Source organism: Pongo pygmaeus, chromosome 10, assembly GCF_028885625.2.
Source record: "Pongo pygmaeus isolate AG05252 chromosome 10, NHGRI_mPonPyg2-v2.0_pri, whole genome shotgun sequence".
NCBI classification, from domain to species: domain Eukaryota; kingdom Metazoa; phylum Chordata; class Mammalia; order Primates; family Hominidae; genus Pongo; species Pongo pygmaeus.
Window position 1 is genome coordinate 50,466,771 of NC_072383.2, and position 20,869 is coordinate 50,487,639.

General features: G+C 51.2%; 1 protein-coding gene across 1 annotated transcript; it reads right to left on the reverse strand.

Annotated features, from left to right (window-relative positions):
* Positions 1 to 7,025: 7,025 nt before the first annotated feature.
* KRT79 (keratin 79) lies at positions 7,026 to 19,944 on the reverse strand. The gene is made up of 9 exons (XM_054443306.1): positions 19,411 to 19,944; positions 17,035 to 17,255; positions 15,858 to 15,918; positions 15,649 to 15,744; positions 9,762 to 9,926; positions 9,448 to 9,573; positions 8,575 to 8,795; positions 7,904 to 7,938; positions 7,026 to 7,635 (listed from the first exon to the last, which is right to left on the reverse strand). The coding sequence occupies exons 1-9, from the start codon at positions 19,891 to 19,893 to the stop codon at positions 7,430 to 7,432; spliced, it is 1,614 nt and encodes a 537-aa protein (XP_054299281.1). The 5' UTR covers positions 19,894 to 19,944; the 3' UTR covers positions 7,026 to 7,429.
* Between the last annotated feature and the right edge of the window lie 925 nt (positions 19,945 to 20,869).

Consider the following 20,869-nt stretch of genomic DNA (forward strand, 5'->3'; position numbering starts at 1 on the left):
TCCTCCAGAAAAGACACCCCATCACCCATCCTCTCACCCCACAGAATGTGGAGTTAGACAGCCTGAGTTTGAGTGCACAGCCTGCCACCTCCTAGCTCTGCAAACCGGAGCAAGTCACCCTCTGAGGCCCAGTTGCTTTCCCTGTAAATTGGAAGTAATACAAATATTTGCCTTGCCACTTCTCAGGATAGAGTGAGCTAGTGATTAATGGAGTGCTCTGCAAACTGTCAAAAGCCACATGTATATTTGTCATTCTTAGCATTCTTATTCCTCCACATGTACTTGGCTCCATGTACCTATAAAAAGGGGAAATATTCTGTATTCCAGCCTTAGCCTTCCAACCTAGATCCAGATTCACTCCAACTTGGCCAACAGCTACTGAGAAACTGCTAGGCATGGAGCTAGGTACTAAGGAGATGGGGGAAGACAAAACACCTCCCCTAAGAAAACCGTGACTGTCTTTCTCAGCCCTGGGTACCCATGCTGCCCCATAGGCCTCCCTTCAATCTGTGCTTGCACAATTCTAGACGGGCGTTCTCCAGCGGGGCCTGGTGATATGCACTCAGCTCCTCCATTTGCTGTCCACTTGTTTGCTAGGCCATTCTAGTTTTCTGTAATGGTGCAGAATTCAGGGCAGGAGTTCATAACTTTTTTGCTGCTGGGGATCCCTTTGGCAGAATGATGAAACCTATGGATCCCTTCTCAGAGCAATGTTTTTAAACGCAAAATCCTAGTTTTAAGCCATAACTTAAATTCTTCCCAGCTGAGTGTAACAGATCTGTGTTCAAATCCCTCCTGTTGCCACTAACTAGCTGTGTAACCTTGGGTGGGCCATCTAAGCACTCTGAACCCATCCGATATGGTTTGGCTCTGTGTCCCCACCCAAATCTCATCTTGAATTGTACTCCCATAATTCCCACACGTTGTGGGAGGGCCCCGGTGGGAGATGATTGAATCATGGGGGCGGTTTCCCCCATTACTGTTCTTGTGGTAGTGAATAAGTCTCACAAGATCTGATGTTTAATAAGGAAAAACCCATTTCACTTGGCTCTCATTCTCTCTCTTGCCACCACCATGTAACATGTGCCTTTCGCTTTCTGCCATGATTTCGAGGCCTCCCCAGCCACATGGAACTGTAAGTCCAATAAATCTCTTTCTTTTGTAAATTGCCCAGACTCAGGCATGTCTTTATCAGCAGTGTAATAATGGACTAATACACCATCCAATCCATCTTCTCATCTACCAAATGGGACACCTGCCTCACAAGGAATTAGACAATGTCCCCATGGTGCCTGGCATATAGGAGGTCAGCAGGCATTCATTCTCTTCTTTCCCAGGCTTTGCCATTGCCATTTACGGGAGAAATCTGGTGTCTTTGTTCTCCCTCCTTTCCTCAATTCCTCATAGATGAAATGACCCCAGGTCTGAGGAAGAGCGGTCACCAGCACCTGGATAATCCCACAGACCAAAGCTGCCCCTAGCTGAATGAAAGCTGGCCAGGGAGAGAGTGAACGGCTGCCTCCATGCACAGAGAAAGGGCAGAGGCCAGTGCTGAGGACAGAGTGGTCAGGAGATCCCACCCCAGACGCAGGGCTGCAGGGAAGGCCAGGCTGGCTGGGAGTTCAGCCAGCTCCTTCTCCAGCCACTTCCTCCCTTGTCCCCATTCCCTCAACCCCTCCTTCCCCTACCTCTGGTCTGTCTCTGCCAAGATGGCCTCTAAGTAAGTGGAGAGAGGGTGGAGGGGCTGTGGCCATGAGGACTGGAGGCCCCAGGCCCCATCACAGGAGAAGGCCCGGGTCATGGGTCAGTCCACCTGCAGTAGGTGAGCATTCTAGAGCCAGAACCATCTCCTAGAAGGAAGGGGTTGGACTTTCACTTATCCTTTCTGCCCAGATTCACCAAGCGCCGACTTTGTGCCAAGCCCTGTGCTGGATGCCTTACCTATGCTTGATCGACTAGTCTACTTAGAGGCTCTATGCAATCAGCACCATTAACCTTCCTTACAGAAACTCAGAGAAGTAAAGTAGCTCCCAGGGTCACACAGCAGCACGTGGTGGAGCCAGGATTTAAACTCACATCACTCTGGTCCCAAAGGTTCCATATTCTTTTTTTTTGGTTTTGGTTTTGGTTTTGGTTTTTTTTCAGACAGAGTCTCACTCTGTCACGCAGGCTGGAGAGCAGTGGCGCGATCTCGGCTCACTGCAAGCTCCGCCTCCTGGCAGAGCTTCACGCCATTCTCCTGCCTCAGCCTCCCAAGTAGCTGGGACTACAGGAGCCCGCCACCGTGCCCGGCTAATTTTTTTTTTTTTTTTTTTTTGTATTTTTAGTAGAGACGGGGTTTCACCGTGGTCTCCATCTCCTGACCTCGTGATCTGCCCACCTCGGCCTCCCAAAGTGCTGGGATTACAGGCGTGAGCCACTGCGCCTGGCCCAAAGGCTCCATATTCTATAGCCTCTCACTCACACTGTTCTGCCTGGTATAAAGCCACTCTGTCTAAATTGTGTCACAACCAATCCAGAATGGGCACCTGAATAAACCTGATGGAACTGGCTGTTTGGGTCAAAGGGGCTCTGGGGGCACTAGCATCCCAGGGTCTATCGATTTCCACTGTTGTTCCTAAGGTGGGCATGGCTTGGAAGGAGGGTGGGAACTACTGCAGGTCTTTGGGGGCTGCAGCTGCAGGAGCTGAGGAGACATGTGAGCCTCCCTCTTGGGAAGCTGAGGTCCAATTGACTGGTTACCTGCCCCAGAGGACATGGCAGGGCCATCAGGATCTCACCCTGAGCGATGGCCGGAGCTCAGCCCCCCAGCTGCCTCACCTTAGCCTCTGCACCTGCCATTCACTGCTTTCTTCTCTGGTAGCCCCTGGGGTTTGATGGGGGCTATCACAGGCCGGGGTAGAGGCTTTGCCTGAGCACAGGTGAATCCCTGAGATGGCTCATAGTGTGCTTATTGGGTCTTTTACTCTATGGCTGTAACACTCCAACACTAGGAGAAAATGGCGTGGGTTCACTGCTCCTAGAGTTGTGTCTACTGCTTAGAACAAAAAGCAAGCCAGGAGCCAAGGGGATTTTCAGGGAAACAATATAGAATATGTAATCAGTCTTATTTTGTGCCTGTAAGGCACCCAAACCATGGAGCTACGATTGAGGTACTTCTCATGAAGGAGACTTGAGGTGTGCCATCCCTGATACAAGAAGGAAGATGAAGGAAAGGCAGCGGTCCCTCTTGGGTAGAAGGGATTCTCTCTTGGAACTACTGCTATATGCTGAACACTAGGTGCTTCTTCCAACAACCCAGCCAAAGAGGTGCTTTGCTATGTCCAGTTTGGAGCTACAGACATTGAGGCTCAGAGGGGTATGTAACTTGCCTGAGATCACACAGCCAGGAAGTGGTAGAGATGGGAAGTCAGTCCTATCTGTCTGACTTCAAAGCTTGTGACCTTACAATGTATAAAACGGTAGGTACAATGTTTTATATGAGTGACTGGCCCGCACAGAATATGCAGGGAAAAAGATACACAGCAACTTATACAGCCGTGTAGCTCATGGTCCACCAGGGCAGCCATGGGGTCTGGCCAACAGGCTGCAAGCTCTGCAGATGCAGCTCCGCTCCTTTTTGTCCTTACCCTCGGCACATGGTCAGTTGCTTGGTTGATGTGGCCCTGTCCTTACAAGTACCCAACAAGATATGACACTGTCCTGAGGGGCCAGTTTTGTATCCTCCAATTAACTAAATCCAAATTAATTTCATGACAAACCCTACAATAAACCCAATCCAAACAGGAAGAAAGTTCTAGTCTAGAGCCACATTCTGTGTCCTTATTATTCGATCAGAATTGCAAGAAGCTCACAAAATCTTCAAACTGAGCCTGAGAAACCGAAGGTAGACATAAGGAAGAACTTCCTATGCAAGAGCGCCTTTACACCCTAGAGTGAGAGAGAAAGAGAGATGAGTTTCTTTCCCTGAAAATGGGAAAGACATTGCCTTCATATCTGGGCCAGAGGCAGGTGGCAGAACAAGGTGCCACTACCCAGCAGCCACAGCTAAAAGCTGGTCCCTTGCCCCTCCCCAGACCTCCACACGCAGATTCTGCTACTGCCCTCTGTGACCCTTCCTTGTTTGGCAGCTGTTCCCAATCTTTTCACAGAGGGATGAGCAGCTGACAGGGGTGTGGAGCCAGGTGGAGGGAGTGTTTGCTCGGGGCTTTCTGGGTAAGGGAGGCAAGCCCTTACATTCAGCCCTGGGATTAAGGGATCCTGAGGGCTTCTGTCACTCTCATCTCCAAACCCACTGTGTGGTGTGGGAAAGTGCTCCTGCCCTCCCTGGCCAGGCAGGCACCCTCACCCCATTCGGTCACCCAACCTCAACTGCCCCACTGGGCCTGAGTCATTCTTGGGGAGCCAGAGCCAATATGGGGATCAGAGATTCTGCAGAAAAGGGCCATCAGCATTTTAGGGAGAGGCCAGTGAGGGCAATGAGAGGAAGGGCACTCCTGAGAGCAAGGCGTGGGGGTCTGTACCCAAGGGCTTCTATTTCCCCGGGCCAGAGAGCTGCCCCTGCTGGCCTCCTACCCCAGGCATATACAGGCAGGGGCTTCCCAGCATGTTCTGGCAGCAAAAGCACCCTCATAAACAAAATCACAGGTACAGCCTCATGAGCAAAACAGATAAGGAGAGATGATCCAGTTGGTGCAGAGGAGGGACCATGATCCTTCTCACCTGCTGACCTCCCCCTGCACCCCTGAAAGCAGCCCTTAGGGTCCTCAGTTTGGAAACCCCTGGGTCTGGGCCATTCCCATCCTTCGACAAGTATGTCTAAACAGCATGTTGTTGTTGATGGGCCCCCCTGGGCTGCAATATAATTTCTGAGGCTTTTTTCCATGACAATTAAAAGTTTCTATTGTTCAGTTTTTGAGCCCTAAATATAATTTTTTTGAGACAGGGTCTCCCTCTGTCACCCAGGCTGGAGTGCAATGGTGCAATCACAGCTCACCGCAGCCTCAACAGCCTCAAGTGATCCTCCCACCTCAGCCTCCCAAGCAGCTGGGACTTACAGGTATGCATTATCAAACCCAGCTAATTTTTGTATTTTTTTGTAGAGGCAGAGTCTCACCATGTTGCCCAGGCTTGTCTTGAACTCCTGGGCTCAAGTGATCCACCTGCCTCAGCCTCCCGAAGTGCTGGAATTACGGGCAAGAGCCACCACACCTGGCCTATGATCTCAGTAAAACTGATTTTTTTAACACTGCCACTAAGTTACTGTGGCTTTGGATACATTCTTCCCCTTCATCAAACTGTTTTCTTATCTACGAAATAAAAAGTTTGGAGTCGATTACATCCAATGCCCCTTCTAGCTCCAGCATCCCCAGCTCTCTATTCCTTCTTCTATATAAGCAAAACAGCCTGGTGGTTAAGAGCTCGGGCTATGGAACCAGATTGCTTGGATTCCACACCTAGCTCTGCTACTTACTAGCTGTGTGATCTTAGGCAAGTTACTTAACCACTCTGTGCCTTATTTTCCTTATAGGCAAAATTAGAATGATAATAGTATTTATATTATAGGCTGCTGTGAAGAGAATCCGTTAAAGGCTTGACAGCAGTTCTGGCACACAGTTGGCACCCAATGAGCATTAGCAAGTATTCCTCAAAGTGTTGTACATGGGGTGGACTATACTCCATCTGTCTGAGAAGGGAAGCTAGAGACCACCCAGGCTGGTGAGGCAGAGCTGACCGTAAACCGCTAGGCCTTTGTGTTCCTAAGCTGGAGGTTAGGGTTTGGCTAAAAATCCCTCTGCTGGCCTTCCACAGCCCTGGAGGAAGCTTTCTCAGGGCTCTTCAGGGCTCCTCTGAGGAGGACAGAGTGATCAGGCTGGGAGAGTGCGGGATGCATCCCAGCAACCGCCAGGAGCCCTAAGGTTGCCAAGGAAGCGAGCAGAGTGGTGACAGCCTCGGGTCGGGCCAACTGGTTTGGTAGCAGGGTGGGGAGGGCCTGAGAGGTGCAGGGTTGAGAGGCCAGCCAATTGGGGAATCACTTGGGTACAGCTTGAGGGGTGGGGTCCAGACTCAGAGTAGAGAACTGTGGAGATGAAGAGGAAAGGAGGTGATACCAAGAGACGCACGGAGGGAGGAGCAGTAAGATTTGGCGAGTGATGGAGGCAGGAGGAGAACGGAGGTAGCTTCTGGGGTGACAGGACAGAGGGCTTGAAATTGCAGCCCTGGACACGACTGACCCGCCTCCAGCCAGTTGGACAACTGCAGCGTGAGAGGTCACTTCTGTGAGCGTGAATCACCTCACCTGTAAACTGGAACACCACGTGCCCACTATTGAACCTAGGGCTGTGGTGATGGTCACAGGCAAAGTAATATATATGTAAACCACAAAATCCAATTAAGTGTGGATTTTTCTTGCCGACTGGATGTGGGGGCTAAGAGAGACATCACTGAGGCCAAGAGGATAAGCTGGGAATCCAGAAGTCAGGGAGTGGGGAAGCAAAGAAACCTGATTCCTGAAAGGGCCTCTATAAGCCAGATGCTTTACACATGTTCTTATCACAACCCACTTTTACAAAGGAGGAAACTAAGGCTCAGAGAGGTTAGGTAACTTGACCAAGGTCATACAGCTAGTAAGTGGCAGAACTTGGATTTAAACCCAAGTTGCCTAGTTCTGAAGCCTAAGATCTCTCCACTGAACAAAGCATGCTGTCTGCCCCTACAGAGTTAGTGGGAGGCTGAACAGGCACCAGGGGTGGCTGGTTAATAGGCAGCCACTTAGCCAGGTCTGGTCTTGAGCAGCTTACATATTCCCTCTGAGCCTTGGTCTCCTCTTGTGAGCCATGTACAGCCCTGGAGTGGCGATGGTATCAAACTAATGTACCTAAGTAAGCATGGCGATTGGGATGTGGTGAGTGTGTGATTATTGCTGTGTCAGGCATCAGGATGTTAATCAATGGACACAATTTCAGTTCCCCAGGCAGGACAGACTACAGCCACAGACAGCTAGCTGCAGTTGCACCATTTATTGAGACACAGACAGGGAAGGGGGATGTGGGTAGATTCAGGGAGAGGGTGGGTCTGGTGGGGGACTGGGGAGGTTGAAGGGTCTTTGGGGACCACTCCCAATTTCTCTCTCTCCTAATGGCTTGGGAAATTCAGCCTCCTCTCAGTGGTCAAAAGGTCACCCCCAAGTCACCCAAGCACATCACTCAAGCTGGCAACTTTAACCTCCCCTCCCATCCTACCGCAGGACCAAGGAGAAAACCTGAGTAGATTTGAGCACTTCCCAAGATGCAAATAGTCTGGTATGAAAATACCCTGGGTCTGAGGTCCCCTGGCTGTTCCTGCTCCTGAGAAATGGCTGGAAAGGGCAGCAGAGGTGGGGTGAGGAGGGCAAGGACAGGATTGCAGGGGCCCTTGCAGGGCTCAGCAGCTAATACCTCTGGCTGGACGTCTTGACCGTGGTGGTCTTCCGCAGGATGCAGGGGCCCCCAGAGACTGGCCCTCCCTTGACGGTACTGTAGCCCACTTTTGTGCTGAATCCACCCTTGGTGGCCCCCCCACTCCCACCCACGGAGATGCCACCTCCAAAGCTGGCTGCGCCACCTCCGCACACAGTGGTGGAGTTGCCAGTCACAGCTGCAAAGCAAAGGGTCTGGATTAGTCAGGGTGGCCATGCCAGGAGAGGGCTGGGGGACACCCAGAAATCAGTGGGGAATCAGAACAAAATCAGGCAGCAGAGCTATGGGAAATGGATAGAGAAGCCCAGAACTAGGACCCTCTGAACCTGTCTCCAGGGGCTCGAATGGAGGAGAGCATGCTTTAGGACAGGGACAGGTTGCACAAACTGAGCAGAGTTCTGGTGCCTGGCCAGGGGTGGAGCAGAAAGTGGGTAGTAAATACTCACAAATGCTGACTGCACTGGGACATTCTCCAGACATCCTAGGGGACACAGAAAGGCCGGGAGAGCAGTCAGTGGTCCCTGGCGCCCACACGAAAACCCTCTCCTTCCCTCTGCCTTTACATTGGATCAACTCAGTGAATCCTGATGACAAGACCAGGAAACATGAGAAGTATGTGTATAGGGCTGTGCCCAGGTCCAAAAGCCAGTGCTGCAGAAAAGGCAGAGCCACCAGTAGGCTATGTCAACTCCCATCCTCCCCTTTTCTTTCCTCTCTGCCCATGTGGGCTACGGACAGCATCCCTGCCCCAATGGAAACAAGCCCACGACCAGACAGAGCTGCCTAGTTTCTGCCCACTTTCTCTCTATTTCATGCCTTTCCTAAGGACAGAGATGGTGGATTTTTTTCCAAAGCTTCCACTGCTGGTGAAATCTGCTGGTGGAAGAGGAAGTTCCATTCCTACCGGGCTGTCAGCCACAGTAAGGATTAACAAGAGTTGTGCCAACCAAGGAGAGGAGTGGTGGAGGCAGTGGACACAAGCAGATTATCCCCCCACCTGAGTCAGGATCTTGCTCCCTGGTTCCTCCCTCTCCCTCTTGGCCCCAGAGCAGACTCCTTGGGCTCTCCCCCAGGGCAGCCTGAGCAGCTCTCTGGGTCGGGCAGGAGGGGCCACCACCTGCTCTCCTCGCTCTCCAGAAGCTTGCGGTAAGTGGCAATCTCCACGTCCAAGGCCAGCTTGACATTCATCAGCTCCTGGTAGTCACGCAGCAGCCGTGTCAAGTCCTCCTTGGCCTGGTGCAGGGCCACATCCAGATCCCCAAGCTTCTTCTGAGCATCCTTGAGCGCCAGCTCCCCACGCTGCTCCGCATCCGCAATGGCCATCTGCAGCTGCTGACACTGCCCAGGGGAGAAAGGTGTTGGAAGCATCCTCCGGGGTCATCCCATTCATCTCTCTGCCCTCAAGCCATGGAGGCATCATCATTCCCACATCCCTGCCACCAACCAACTGGGAAAGAGAGAAGAGAGAGATATTCATCTGAAGAGATGCTATTACGCAAGCAGGATCATGTAAGGCCACTGGGAAAGTCCTTACTGAAGTCTAACCTCAACCCCTCCTGCTACAGATCAGCCCAATGCCTCAGAAGAGATGAAATAAATAACACAGCCTTATTAGTAACCAGGTGCTTCATTCTAATCTGTGAAAGAACCCACACTTTTTAGCTGTCCTCAAGATGGAGTTGGCATCAGCATCTGTGACCTGGCCCCTTGAACCCTTTACTTCCTGTTCTGACTTCCTGGAGATGGGATGGATCAGTTTCCTTGGAGAAGGTTGTCCCACCTGCTCTACCACTCATATACCATGTGACGTTGGACAAGCCCCTTCCCTCTCTGTGCCTCAGTTTCCCCCCCGTAAAAGGAGCCTGTGATCAATGGCCTAGCATTCTATTGTGTCCGTCAGGAGAAGAGCAGGCCTAGCCCCTCGGGATGACAATGAGAAGGCCCTGCCAACACCCAGGCCAGACCCCCGAGCCCCCAGGTAGAGTCCCACCTGCTTCTTGGCTGCATCTGCCTCCCCCTGCAGCCTCTGGATAGTGCGGGTGAGCTCAGCAATCTCGTTCTTGGTGTCCCGCAGGTTGTCCCCATGCTTCCCAGCCGTCACCTGCAGCTCCTCGTACTGGGGACCAAAGAAGTGGCAGTGAGCTTTCAAATGGCCCCAGCCCACCCTCACAGCTGGAGGCCCCATGCTGGTTGAGCATATCTGGCCCCCCGGACTCCAAGGTTCCCAGAGGCCCAAGCCTCTCACGATGGGAGAAGATCTGATCCGACCCCAGGCCTCACACCTGAGCCAGCTATGCCTCTCACCTTGGTCTGGTACCAGGCCTCGGCCTCAGCCCGGCTCATCTGGGCAATCAGCTCATACTGGGCCTTGACCTCGGCAATGATGCTGTCCAGGTCCAGGTTGCGGTTGTTGTCCATGGACAGCACCACATTGGTGTCAGACACGTGGGTCTGCACTTGGCTCAGCTCCTGAAGAAACAGAGACAGCTGCCACCAGAACTCCTGCTCCAGGCCCCAGGAAGCATCAGAGGGTGAAGGACATGGGCCCCCAGGTAGCGTCAGGAGGCCTGTGCTCTTGTCCAGGCTCCAGCCTAGAGCAAAGTAAGGAAAACTGCAAGGAAAGGCCTCAGTCTCCCCAGCTGTAAAATGAAGCTCCCATTTTTACAGACTTCATTTATTTTTATGGGTTTGCAGGCTTCCAAAAGATTAGAGAGGGAAAAGAGAATGTGTACTCTCTGCACTAACACTGGTGCCTGGCACTGTGTTAGCACATTCACTAACCCCTCTAGGCCTCAGAACACCCTGTGCAGCAGGTGGGCCCATGGCAGGCTCACAGGGTGCCTTTGTGCAAACTGGGGAAAGACACCCCTTCAGGTGGAAGCATCATGTCCAGCACCAGCCAAGTCACCAACTGCACCACCATCCACAGTGGTCCTGACCATGGTCAAGTGAGGATAGAGGTTTGGAGAGGAGAAGTGATGCATCCAAGGGCACCAGGTCCAGGGTGGGACCCAGCCTGGGACCAGTCAATTGCACCACAAAGCCCAAGTGGTTTCCTATAGAGCACACTGAAAGGTATAGACTTTCATGATGTTCTTGGGCCCTCCTGTTTCTAGAACCATCGTCTTTCACACATAAGTAGGCTTCAGGATGCTGTGAATGGCAGGTTAGGTGATGGGGAATCAAAGATCTCTGTTCTGGCCTTGGGACCAGCTGGATCACTGGGCCAGGACTGTGATGGCTCCCATGTGGGGCTCTGCCTCCTTCTCTCCCGTGGTCCTTCCTGCTCTGGGCTGCCCATAGAATGCCCTAAACTCCAGCTCTGACAAATCATTCATTCACTCAGTAGTCCCCAGAGTCTCCCTGATGGGTGAAGAACCTTCCCCCTAAAACCCAACACCTCCCATATTCTGGTCTTGTCTCCATCCTTTCTCAAACACTGGCCCTTCATGGCAGCCCAGGGAATTATAATAGAATAATAATAACAACCCTCGCATGCTTAGCATCACTGTGGTTCAGGCTCTGCGTTAGGCACGTGGCAGGTACTAACTCATTATAAGCCCTTTTCCAGTAGCACAAAGAGATTAAGTAACTTGCCCCAGATCACAAGCCAGTAAGTGAGGAGCTCAGTTTCAAACCCCAGGAGTCTGACATCAGAAGCTGAGAGGACATAGACTAAAATACAGATAGGCAGGAACAAAGAGAGACAGGGGGAAAAGAGAAATACCAAAGGGAAAACTGATATCCATACTGATGTAGATGTAGATTGTTAAATTAGATTGTCTTTCAAAAAGTGGGATGAGGAGTTTAGGGATCTAATCAATCCAGTCACTACAAAAACTTGTGGGTTTTGGGAAGATATGAGTTTTGGAGATAGACAAGCCTGAGATCAAGTCCCCAGCCTGACGCGCACTGGCTGTGTAGCTGATGTAGCAGCTAAGCCTTGCGATGCCTCAGTTCCCTCTTCTGTAACACGGCCTGATCATACTTTCTTCCTGTGGTGGTTGTGGGGCTTAAGATCCATGTAGGACCCACAGCATGTGCTGAGTAAAGTGCATTCTTACTTGCCCAGACTTCTCTGAAGGCCATTGGAGGTGCCCGTAAGGCCTATTTGTCACAGATAAGATTGTGTTGTCACAGCTGCTTTGTCTCCTTCCCCACTGAGATGAACTGTCAGCATCATCTTGAAGCATCCTGCCCCTGCCCTCCTCAGCTCAGGGTCTCTCTCTAGCCCCATGTCAGAGCATAGTCCTGAGGAAAATCAACCCGAAACTTTTAAGACAAGGAGGCAAAATCTCTCCACTGGATGGCATCAAGAATGGATGAGGTGATGCAATAGTCTTGCTGGAACAAGGGGATAGAAAGGTCAGGCTTGGCCAGGTACAGTGGCTCACACCTGTAATCCCAGCATTTTGGGAGGCCAAGGTGGGCCAATCACTTGAGCTCAGGAGTTCATGGCTAGCCTGGGAAAAATGGTGAATGCTGTCGCTACAAAAAATACAAAAATTAGCCAGGCATTGTGATGCGCGCCTGTAATCCCAGCTACTTGGGAGGCTGAGGTGGGAGGATCGCTTGAGCCCAGGAGGTCGAGACTGTGGTGAGCTGTGATTGCGCCACTGCCCTCCAACATGAGTGACAGAATGAGACCCTGTCTCAAAAAAAAAAAAAAGAAAAGAAAAGAAAAAGTCAGGCTTTCCAATGAAAGGGAGCTCGTGAAATCAGAGCAGAAAGAGCTCTGTGAATCACCAAGGTGTGTGTCTCCTTAGACACCAGGGACTCTAAGGGGGAAAGATAGTGGAGACTTCTAGGCAAGGGTAAAGGGAGCCAGAGGGCAGAAGTGGCACAAGCGGAAGAGGGACTGGGTTCCACAGACATCCCAGGCCAGAGGGAGGCCACCATGGAGGCTGCCTTCCTGCCCTATGAGACACCCAGTGATAGGTGGTTCACCCCCCAGATTGCGGTGGGATCTGGCTTGGCCAAAACCAGACCATGGCATTGGTTCCTGAGAACCATGCTGGTTCCGTGACTGATCGAGCCCATGAGGCAGCAAGGGAACGACTGTGCTGATCTTTTTTCTAACCCCACGGAGGCATTGCTGGGCCGTGAGGACCTCTGACAGGAAAGGGCCCAGGCTTGGTCCCTACCTCTCTTTCCCTTGCCTCCTGCTCACCTAACTGTGCCCACACACTCGATGTGGGCACTCACCACCCACTGGTCCCCAAGCACCATGCTCCTTCATGCCTCCGTGACACTGCACAGGCTGGGCCCCAGGCTGCCAAGTCCTTCCTGCTCCCCCTCTAGAAGTCTAGCCCTTCCATCAAAATCCAACTCAGATGTCATCTCCCTCGAAGGCTTCCGCAGCCCTCCCAGGAACAGTCAGCCATGGCGTCCCCATGTGCCTTTGCACCTGTGCCTGTCCCCCACAGCTCTCATCACTTGATAACCTGGCCCCACAAGAACTGAGACTTTGTCTTTGTTGCTATGTGGAAGGTGCTCAGTAAATGTTTGTTAAATAAACAAGGCATAGGGAAACATGGAAAGGAATGCTGAGTGTGCCAGTCATGTCCTTAGACCAAAGAAAAGCCAATTCCTAAACATTCAGAAAAGAGGGGGAGAGAGAATGGAACCTAACGGACCACAAGGAGGCCCCAGACCATGAATGACCATCAATGACCCTGGCAAAGTAGAAACTGGGGAAGCACCTAAAAACTCAGCATGGAAGCCCAGAACACCTCCCAGCAAGTTCCATCCAGATAGGCCGTGCAGAGATGCTGGAAGGCAAGCAATCCAGCCAAGGATAAGCCTGGGAAACACCAAAGCCAGGGGTCAGAGGCTGCTAGATGAACTCTAGGCAGAAATAACACGGAGGTCCCTTTGGGCTGATCCCTACAGAAGATCCAGGAAAGGCCAATCGCTCAGCTGCTTTGTCATTTGCCTCTTTTCCATCAAGAACAAACTGGTCATCAAAGTGGAAAGCACAAGAAATATGCTTGAGAGGAAATGGGAACCCAAAACAGGGTAGATGAGAGGCTTTGGCCTTGTTGGAGATCACAGGGATCCAGGCCAGAAAAGCATACACTCAGAGGCTCCAGGGACTGCCAAGGGGAGGAACGCCCTGGTCATCCTTGAGAGATATGGAGAGGAGGAGACCCCAAAACCCCAAACGCAGCAAATGGCCTGATTTTCAAACAGGAGAGATTTGGAATTTTTCAAATAAGGCTGACATCAACCTCCTCCAGACCCATAGAATGAATTCCTAAATGTGTGTGAGAGGCATGAAGCCATCATGTGTTCCCTAAGGAAAAGTGGAACCAAGTGGATTTCATTTTCCTTCATGATTATAATATTAAACTGCTAAAGGCCTGCCATGGACAATGTTTGACCAAGCCTTTCATAGCATTCTTGAAAGAAGACAGAAAAATGTGATCCTGGTAACAGTACTGTTAAGGGGATTTTAAAGTAGCTGAGGCTCTTTAACCACAAATTATTGGTTAACAGACTAACAGTCCCTTGGAAAATCACCACTGAAGACCCACAGGACTTTGTTTTAGGCCCTGATTGCCTTAATATGTGTACAAATGATTTACACCGAGATGCTATCAAATACCTAGACTGAAAGTTTATCCTATCTGCAGATAACACAAAGCTATGCATCACTAATACACTGGATAAAAGAATCAAGTTACTAAGAGCCCACATAGCTTAAAATGTTGGGATGACACCACAATGGCATTTCATAGGAAAGAAGGAATGGTTAACTATTCCAATTTCAAAATTCAGCTACCCAAATACAGGAAGTTGGAGGAGAGTAGATGCATGTCTCATTTGAAAGGATTTATGTGAAAAAGTCCAGAAAGGGTTCTAAGAAGCCAACATTGTGAAACGACTTCTAAAACAACACATAAACTAGTGCACTATTAGGCTGCATCAATAGAAGTTTGTATCTGGAACCTCCCTCCCCACCCCTCTATCTTCTGAATACTTCACTAAGAGCCAGGTTTCCTGAACGTCCTCACATGCCACAGATTTTTATCCTGTCATCATCATGACTTCTAAAGGGCTGTCATGTGAAAGGCATAAGTCACATGGAAGACAATTGGGCAAAGTCAACGGCAGAAGTCATGAGAAGGAGATCCAAGTCAGTGCTCTAATAAAGTTGTTCAACAATGGTAATGCCTGCCCTAAAAAGTAGTGAGCTCACTGCCACAGGAAGTATTTGAGTAGAGGTTACATATGATAGGATTATGTCAGGGATATCATAGAAAGTGTTCTTGCACTGGATGGAAGGTTTGTCTTGAGGTCCCTGAGGACCCTAAAAGTCTATGATTCTGCGGTCAATTCATGTTAAGTTCAACCCTCTCACTCTAGTCTCCAAAGCCCTCTTGTCTCCTGGAACCCCTCCTGGATTCTTTAATCTACCCAAACCTCACCCTCTACTCTAATCTGGAATCCCAGTCCCTCCTCTCTGCCCATTCCTGCTCCCTCATCCCTTGCTCCGTTACAAACCAGGCAGGAAGAGGGCAATATAACAGTGGTAAGAGTTAGACTTCGGAGTTCAAGAGCCAGATTTGAATTCTAGCGTGCTTCTTCCTAGTTATGTGACCATGAGCAAGTAACTCTGAGCCCCAGGGTCCTTGACTATAAAATTGAGACAATAATAGTACTTGCATTCTGGGGTTATTGAGAAGATTATGTTAAAAGTTTGCCCCAGTGCCTGGCCCGTCAAAAGCACTTAATACGTGGAAGCTAGTATTAATTAAAGTGTCAATGTTTTAGGCTGGGTGCAGTGGCTCACACCTGTAATCCCAGCACTTTGGGAGGCCGAGGTGGGTGGATCACCTGAGGTCAGGAGTTCAAGACCAGCCTGGCCAACATGGCAAAACTCCATCTCTACTAAAAATACAAAAATTAGCCGAGCCTGGTGGCAGGCACCTGTAGTCCCAGCTACTCCAGTGGCTGAAGCAGGAGAATCGCTTGAACCCAGGGGGGCGGAGGTTGCAGTGAGCCGAGATTGTGCCACTATACTCCAGCCTGGGTAACACAGCAAAACTCGGATTCAAAAAAAAAAAGTGTTAAGGTTTCATCTTCCACCAATGAGGTTGCACTGGTGAATTCAGGTCAGACCTCCATGGAAAACCCCCAGTGCTGTTTATAGTGTATGCAAACTCTCCCTGCCCATTGGCCACCTCACCATTTCATAGAGTTGCTGCAGGAAGTCAATCTCCTGGGTCAAGGTACCCACTTTGCCATGCAGATCCATCCGGCCCATGTACGCTGCATCCACATCCTGGGGACGAGAGAGCAAGACAGACCCTCAGCCCCCAGGGATGTCACCTCTCCCCGAATCAGCCCAGTACACTGGCAGCCAAAGGACCACCTCCCCCACTCCACTCGGCTCACCTTCTTGAGCACCACAAACTTGTTCTCCGCAGCAGTGCGCTTGTTGATTTCATCCTCGTACCTGTTACACACGGGAGACTCAGGCCAGGCTCAGCCTGGCTCTGCCTTTCAGGCATGGGACCCACTCAGCCTTACGGAAGCCCTGATGGGTCCCTCACTGATCAAGAACACCTCTGGGGAGCAGTTCTTTAATGTAGCCAACCAGTGAAGAAACATGGGGTCTGCCTTGATTTAAACTTTCTCTCTCCCCACCCCATTTTAGGGAAAGAGGCACAGAATTTGTGCAATAATATGGCAATCAAGAGCTGCCATCTCTTTGGATCCAAGCCCTTAGGAGACTTTAGAGGGACAAGTGAAGATGTGTCAACAGTGGCTGACCTTTACTGTCACTTTCAACAACACAGTGTCATTCAAACCAGCTAACTCCTCCCCAACTACTTTTGATGAGATTTTAAGGTTTAGAAATTGCCCTGGTCAATTTATGGGAAAAGTCATTTTTAAATGTGCGTGTTTAAAAGTTATAAATACGCATATCAACCAATTATAATATATAAACCTTATTTGGAACTTGAGTCAAACAAGCTGTATTTTTTAAATTTATGACATGTATGGGATCACTGGAAATTCAAAACTGGCTGGATATTTAATGATATTGAGGAATTATTGTTTTAAAATTTTTTAGGTGTGATTATGGCACTGTATGTTTTATTGAGTCATAGATGAACTACATTCACATGCAGATATATGAATATAACTTGTAAAATATTAGTGAATGCAATGACAAGATGTCTGGGATTTGCTTCAAGACTACAAGAGAATCAGAGCACGTAGAAAAAGGCAAAGTTAAAAAAAAAAGACTACACGGGAAGAAGGGAAGTGGGGAGGTATAAAAAATGCAACAAGATTGGCTATGAGTCGATAATGATTAAAGCTGGGTGACAGGAACATGGGGTTCATTATACTATTCCACCTACTTTAAAAACGTTTTTAAATTACAAACAAACCTGCCAGTTCTCCAGGTGGCAGCAGGTGCTGGACCTGAGCACCTGAGGGAGCCAGCTGTGTCTGCGCATCCCCCAGGTGGGCCTGGGACCCTGGGAATGGGGTGGCCCTCTTGGCAGGTTTCCCACTGTCCCTCCTCACCGCCACATGGCCCCGCCTGGCCTGCTCTCCTCACTTGTTCTTGAAGTCCTCCACAAGGTCCTGCATGTTCCTGAGCTCTGAGTCCAGCCTTCCCCGCTCGCTCTGAAGTCTGTCCAGCGTGCTCCGCATGCTACCCAGGTAGGCCTCAAAGAGGGGCTCCAGGTTGTTCCTGGTGACACCCAAGTTCTGGCCCTGCTCCTGCAGCAGTGCCCACTTGGTCTCCAGCACCTTATTCTGTTGCTCCAGGAACCGCACCTGAGCCAGAGCAGAAAGGGTGGCCTGACGTCATCCTCCGGTCACCAGAGGAGCCAAGGATGGGGTCCACTGCCACCTCCCCTCCAAGGCCAAGGCACCATAGGGATGCTGCAGCCGCACCTACACTTTGCTGTGGGGAGGCATTCCTTAAGGGAATAGACTGCTGGAAATGACCGTCCAATCTGATGGAAAGAACTCTACCAAGTTAATAAGCACAAAAGCCCAGCTCAGTAGCAGTACCAGTTTACTAGTTGGTAACCTTGGTCCAATCATTTCTCTCTGAGTCTCCCTCTCTCACTTGTCCTGCATAAACTGGACTAGATCTATGTTTCTGACCCCTAATTCTGCATTAAAATCATCTGTTTAAAATGTAAATCAACTGTTTAAAATCACACACTTTGGGAGCCTGAAGCTGGAGGAGTGCTTGAGCTCAGGAGTTCAAGACCAGCCTGGGCAACATAGAAAGACTGTCTCCACTAAAAATCAAGACAATTAGCCAGGTGTAGTGGCATGCACCAGTAGTCCCAGCTACTCAGGGGGCTGAAGTGGGAGGATCACTTGAGCCCGAGAGATGGAGGCTGCAGTGAGCTATGACTGCACTCCCGTCTGGGAAACAGAGCAAGACCCTGTCTCAAAAAATAATAATAATAAATTAAGAAAATTGGTGAACTGGGTGAAAGAGTATACAGGAGTATGTTGTACTATTCTTGCAACTTTTCTGTAAATTCAACATTTTTTCCCAAAAAAAGTGTTTTTAAAATACCAATGTCTGAGCCCTTCCTCTATAGACTCAGAAGGAGGCTTATGGTGTGGGTTTAACATGACCCCCGGGAGTTCTTGGCCCAGCTGGGGTTCCAAGACAATCTCTCAGACCTCCACCTCCCAGGCTGTGATTCTGCAATCCTGAGAAAGGTTTTGGCTTGTTTGGCCTCTGGGACAGTCCCACAGGAAAACCAAAAGTCACTAGGGGAGAGGGTGAGGAGGCAGGCAAGATGGCTTGCTTCATATTCTGTCATCCAATCTCTCCAGATCCCACCTCCACACCACCTGGGCCTCAGTCACATGCCCTGGGAGCACCATGCAGCAGGTGTGCCTATCGTGAACAGTAACACCTCTTAGTGCCAAGAACCACAGAGTCCAGGGGCCTGGGTCCCAGTCCCGCCTCTGCCTCCAACTCCTTGTATCATCCTAGGAAAGTCACTTGAGCTCTCTAGACCTCAATTTTCTCATCTCAAAAATGGGCACAATATCACCATTTCTGACTCTTCATAGAAGCACTGTGGGTACCTCAGGAGAAAAGGGATGTGCATGTTCTTTGGAAACACACAAATCACTGAACCAAGGTACATTTGTCGGCTAGACCTTCCCCATCATGACCCGCCGCCTTGGCTCAGGATCGAGGTGGACAGTGCCAGCGAAACAGACCAGGAAATCCCAGCACAAGTGTTGCTCCCATCCATCTGGAGGTAAGGGCAAGGTTCAGGGCACGCCTATGGGCAACAGGTCATATTCCACATGCCCAGAGCTTGGTGACCTGGCGACCACCCTCCTCATTGTCCACCCCAAACTGAGCTTCTTCACTCAAACAGAGAGTAAAAAAAAAAGGAGAAGCGAAAGGGAGCCTACCCCTAGGACCCCACACACACACAACTGTGTTTTGATCACATCTTGCCCTTAAGCCTCCTCCAAGCCTGAAAGAATGGAACAAACAGGGCTCCATGCTCTTAGCCTGGAACAACTCTTTCAACTCCTGAGCCATCGTTTCCCCAGCTGTAAAATGACAAAAAGCAATGCAGACCACCCCACTAAGAGGAGCTATGAGGACAATCCATTTTTTGATGATGAGGTAAGGCTACTGTGTAATCAATCGTATTAATCATGGTGGTAGGACAGGCTTCAACATGGGCAAGGTGGGCTTGGCAAACAGGACTCATGAGTAGGCTGGAGACTCCCCCCGCACAGGTACAGTGAAGACCTGAAGGCCGCCTCCAGCCACCCACGTCTCAGCATCCCAGGCTCAGACCAGGAGAGCTCCAGAGCTCTATCAACCACCACACTAGTAGAAGTGGGCTACAGCAGCCCTGGCCCTGCCCACCCTCTATTAGAGGTCCCCTTCTTCCCCAAGAGCTCCCTTCCTCCTTCCTGCTTGGCCCACCTTGTCGATGAAGGAGGCGAACTTGTTGTTGAGGGTCTTGATCTGCTCCCGCTCCTGAGTGCGCACTCGCTGGATCTCGGGGTCAATCTCCACATGGAGGGGGGTCAGCAGGCTCTGGTTGACAGTGACCTCCTGGATCCCCCCAGGAGGACAGGCAGGCCCAAACGTCTGCCTGCCAGCCCCCTGTCCCATAAATGCCCTGCTGCCGCTGCCAAAGCCAAAGCCCCCCAGAGCCTGCCCCGACGAGGCCCCTCCAGCCACACTGACAGAGATACTCTTGTGGCCCCCCAAGTTATAGAGGCTTCGGCTGCCAAAGCCACCTGTGCCGGGGCCACAGCGGGCCCCGCCACCACTGCCACTGCTCCGGGACACCGCCACTGAGCTGAAGCTGGTGCGGGCCTGGGACCCACTCCCTTCGCTGGCAGAGTTGGAGCTGAAGCCCCCTTTGGTGGAGTATGTTTGCCGAGAGATGGAGGACCTCATAGCTGCAGAGGGGCCGGAGGGCAGGACGAGAGGGCAGGAAGGGAGTGCCGTGAGCTGCTGGGCCATTGTGGGCTTTTTATCTTTTCCCAGCTGGGCCGGCTCCCCAGCTCCACAGACACTCCTGCCCCATCGCCCCAGGGGGAGAGGGAGGGGTCCTGTGGGTCACGGGGAGTGCCCTCTCCCCCAGCAGGAGGGAGGGGCCTTCCCTGTTATCACCTGTGCTCCAGAGCTGGGGCTGAGCCGAGACTGTCTGAGGCAGGATGCCACCTTCTCCCCCTGCCCCCAGGCTCTCCTCAGTTGGCACAGGATGATACGGGCTCCCACGGCCACCCCCACCACCCAGTGGCTGGCTTGCTGTCCTCCCACCCAGCCCCAGTGGCCACTGTCAATAGGGCTCTGTTCTACAGGGTTTGTCCCAGGCCCCTGTTGTAAGCCAAGGCTGCAGAGCCTGGGGCTGTGCAGGTGGTAGGAGAAGGAGCACTGGGCAATGGGCTGCCAGAGAGAGCATCCAGGCCTGCTCCCATCCCACCCCCGGCCCACGGCCCACCGCTCCTCGCAGGTCCAGGGTGGGTGACACAGTCGACAGGGTGAGAGTGGGGATAGCCTGTGCCTCTGCCGTACAGTGTCAGAGCCTTCTGGGAAGTGAGCCTGCGCTGGCAAAGTGAATTCAAGGACAGAAAGAGGATCCCTGCCCAACCGTGGGGCCCAGGCACTTGATCAGGCGGTAGAAAAGGCTTGGGGTCCTCAGGAAGGGCCCAGAAGCCTGGGAGTAAAGGACATTCTTATGGAGGTTGAAGAGAGGGCAGGGGGTAGAACCAATACCTGAGATCCCTGACCCTCTACCCCACAGCAGAGTCCCCACAGAAAGGTTCAGCCACTTTGGAGGGAGCTGGAGGTGGGTCAAGGACACAGACCACCCTGGGTGGAGACAGGCACAGCTCCAAAAAGCAGGTGTTCCGAAAAAGCCCCAGGAGGG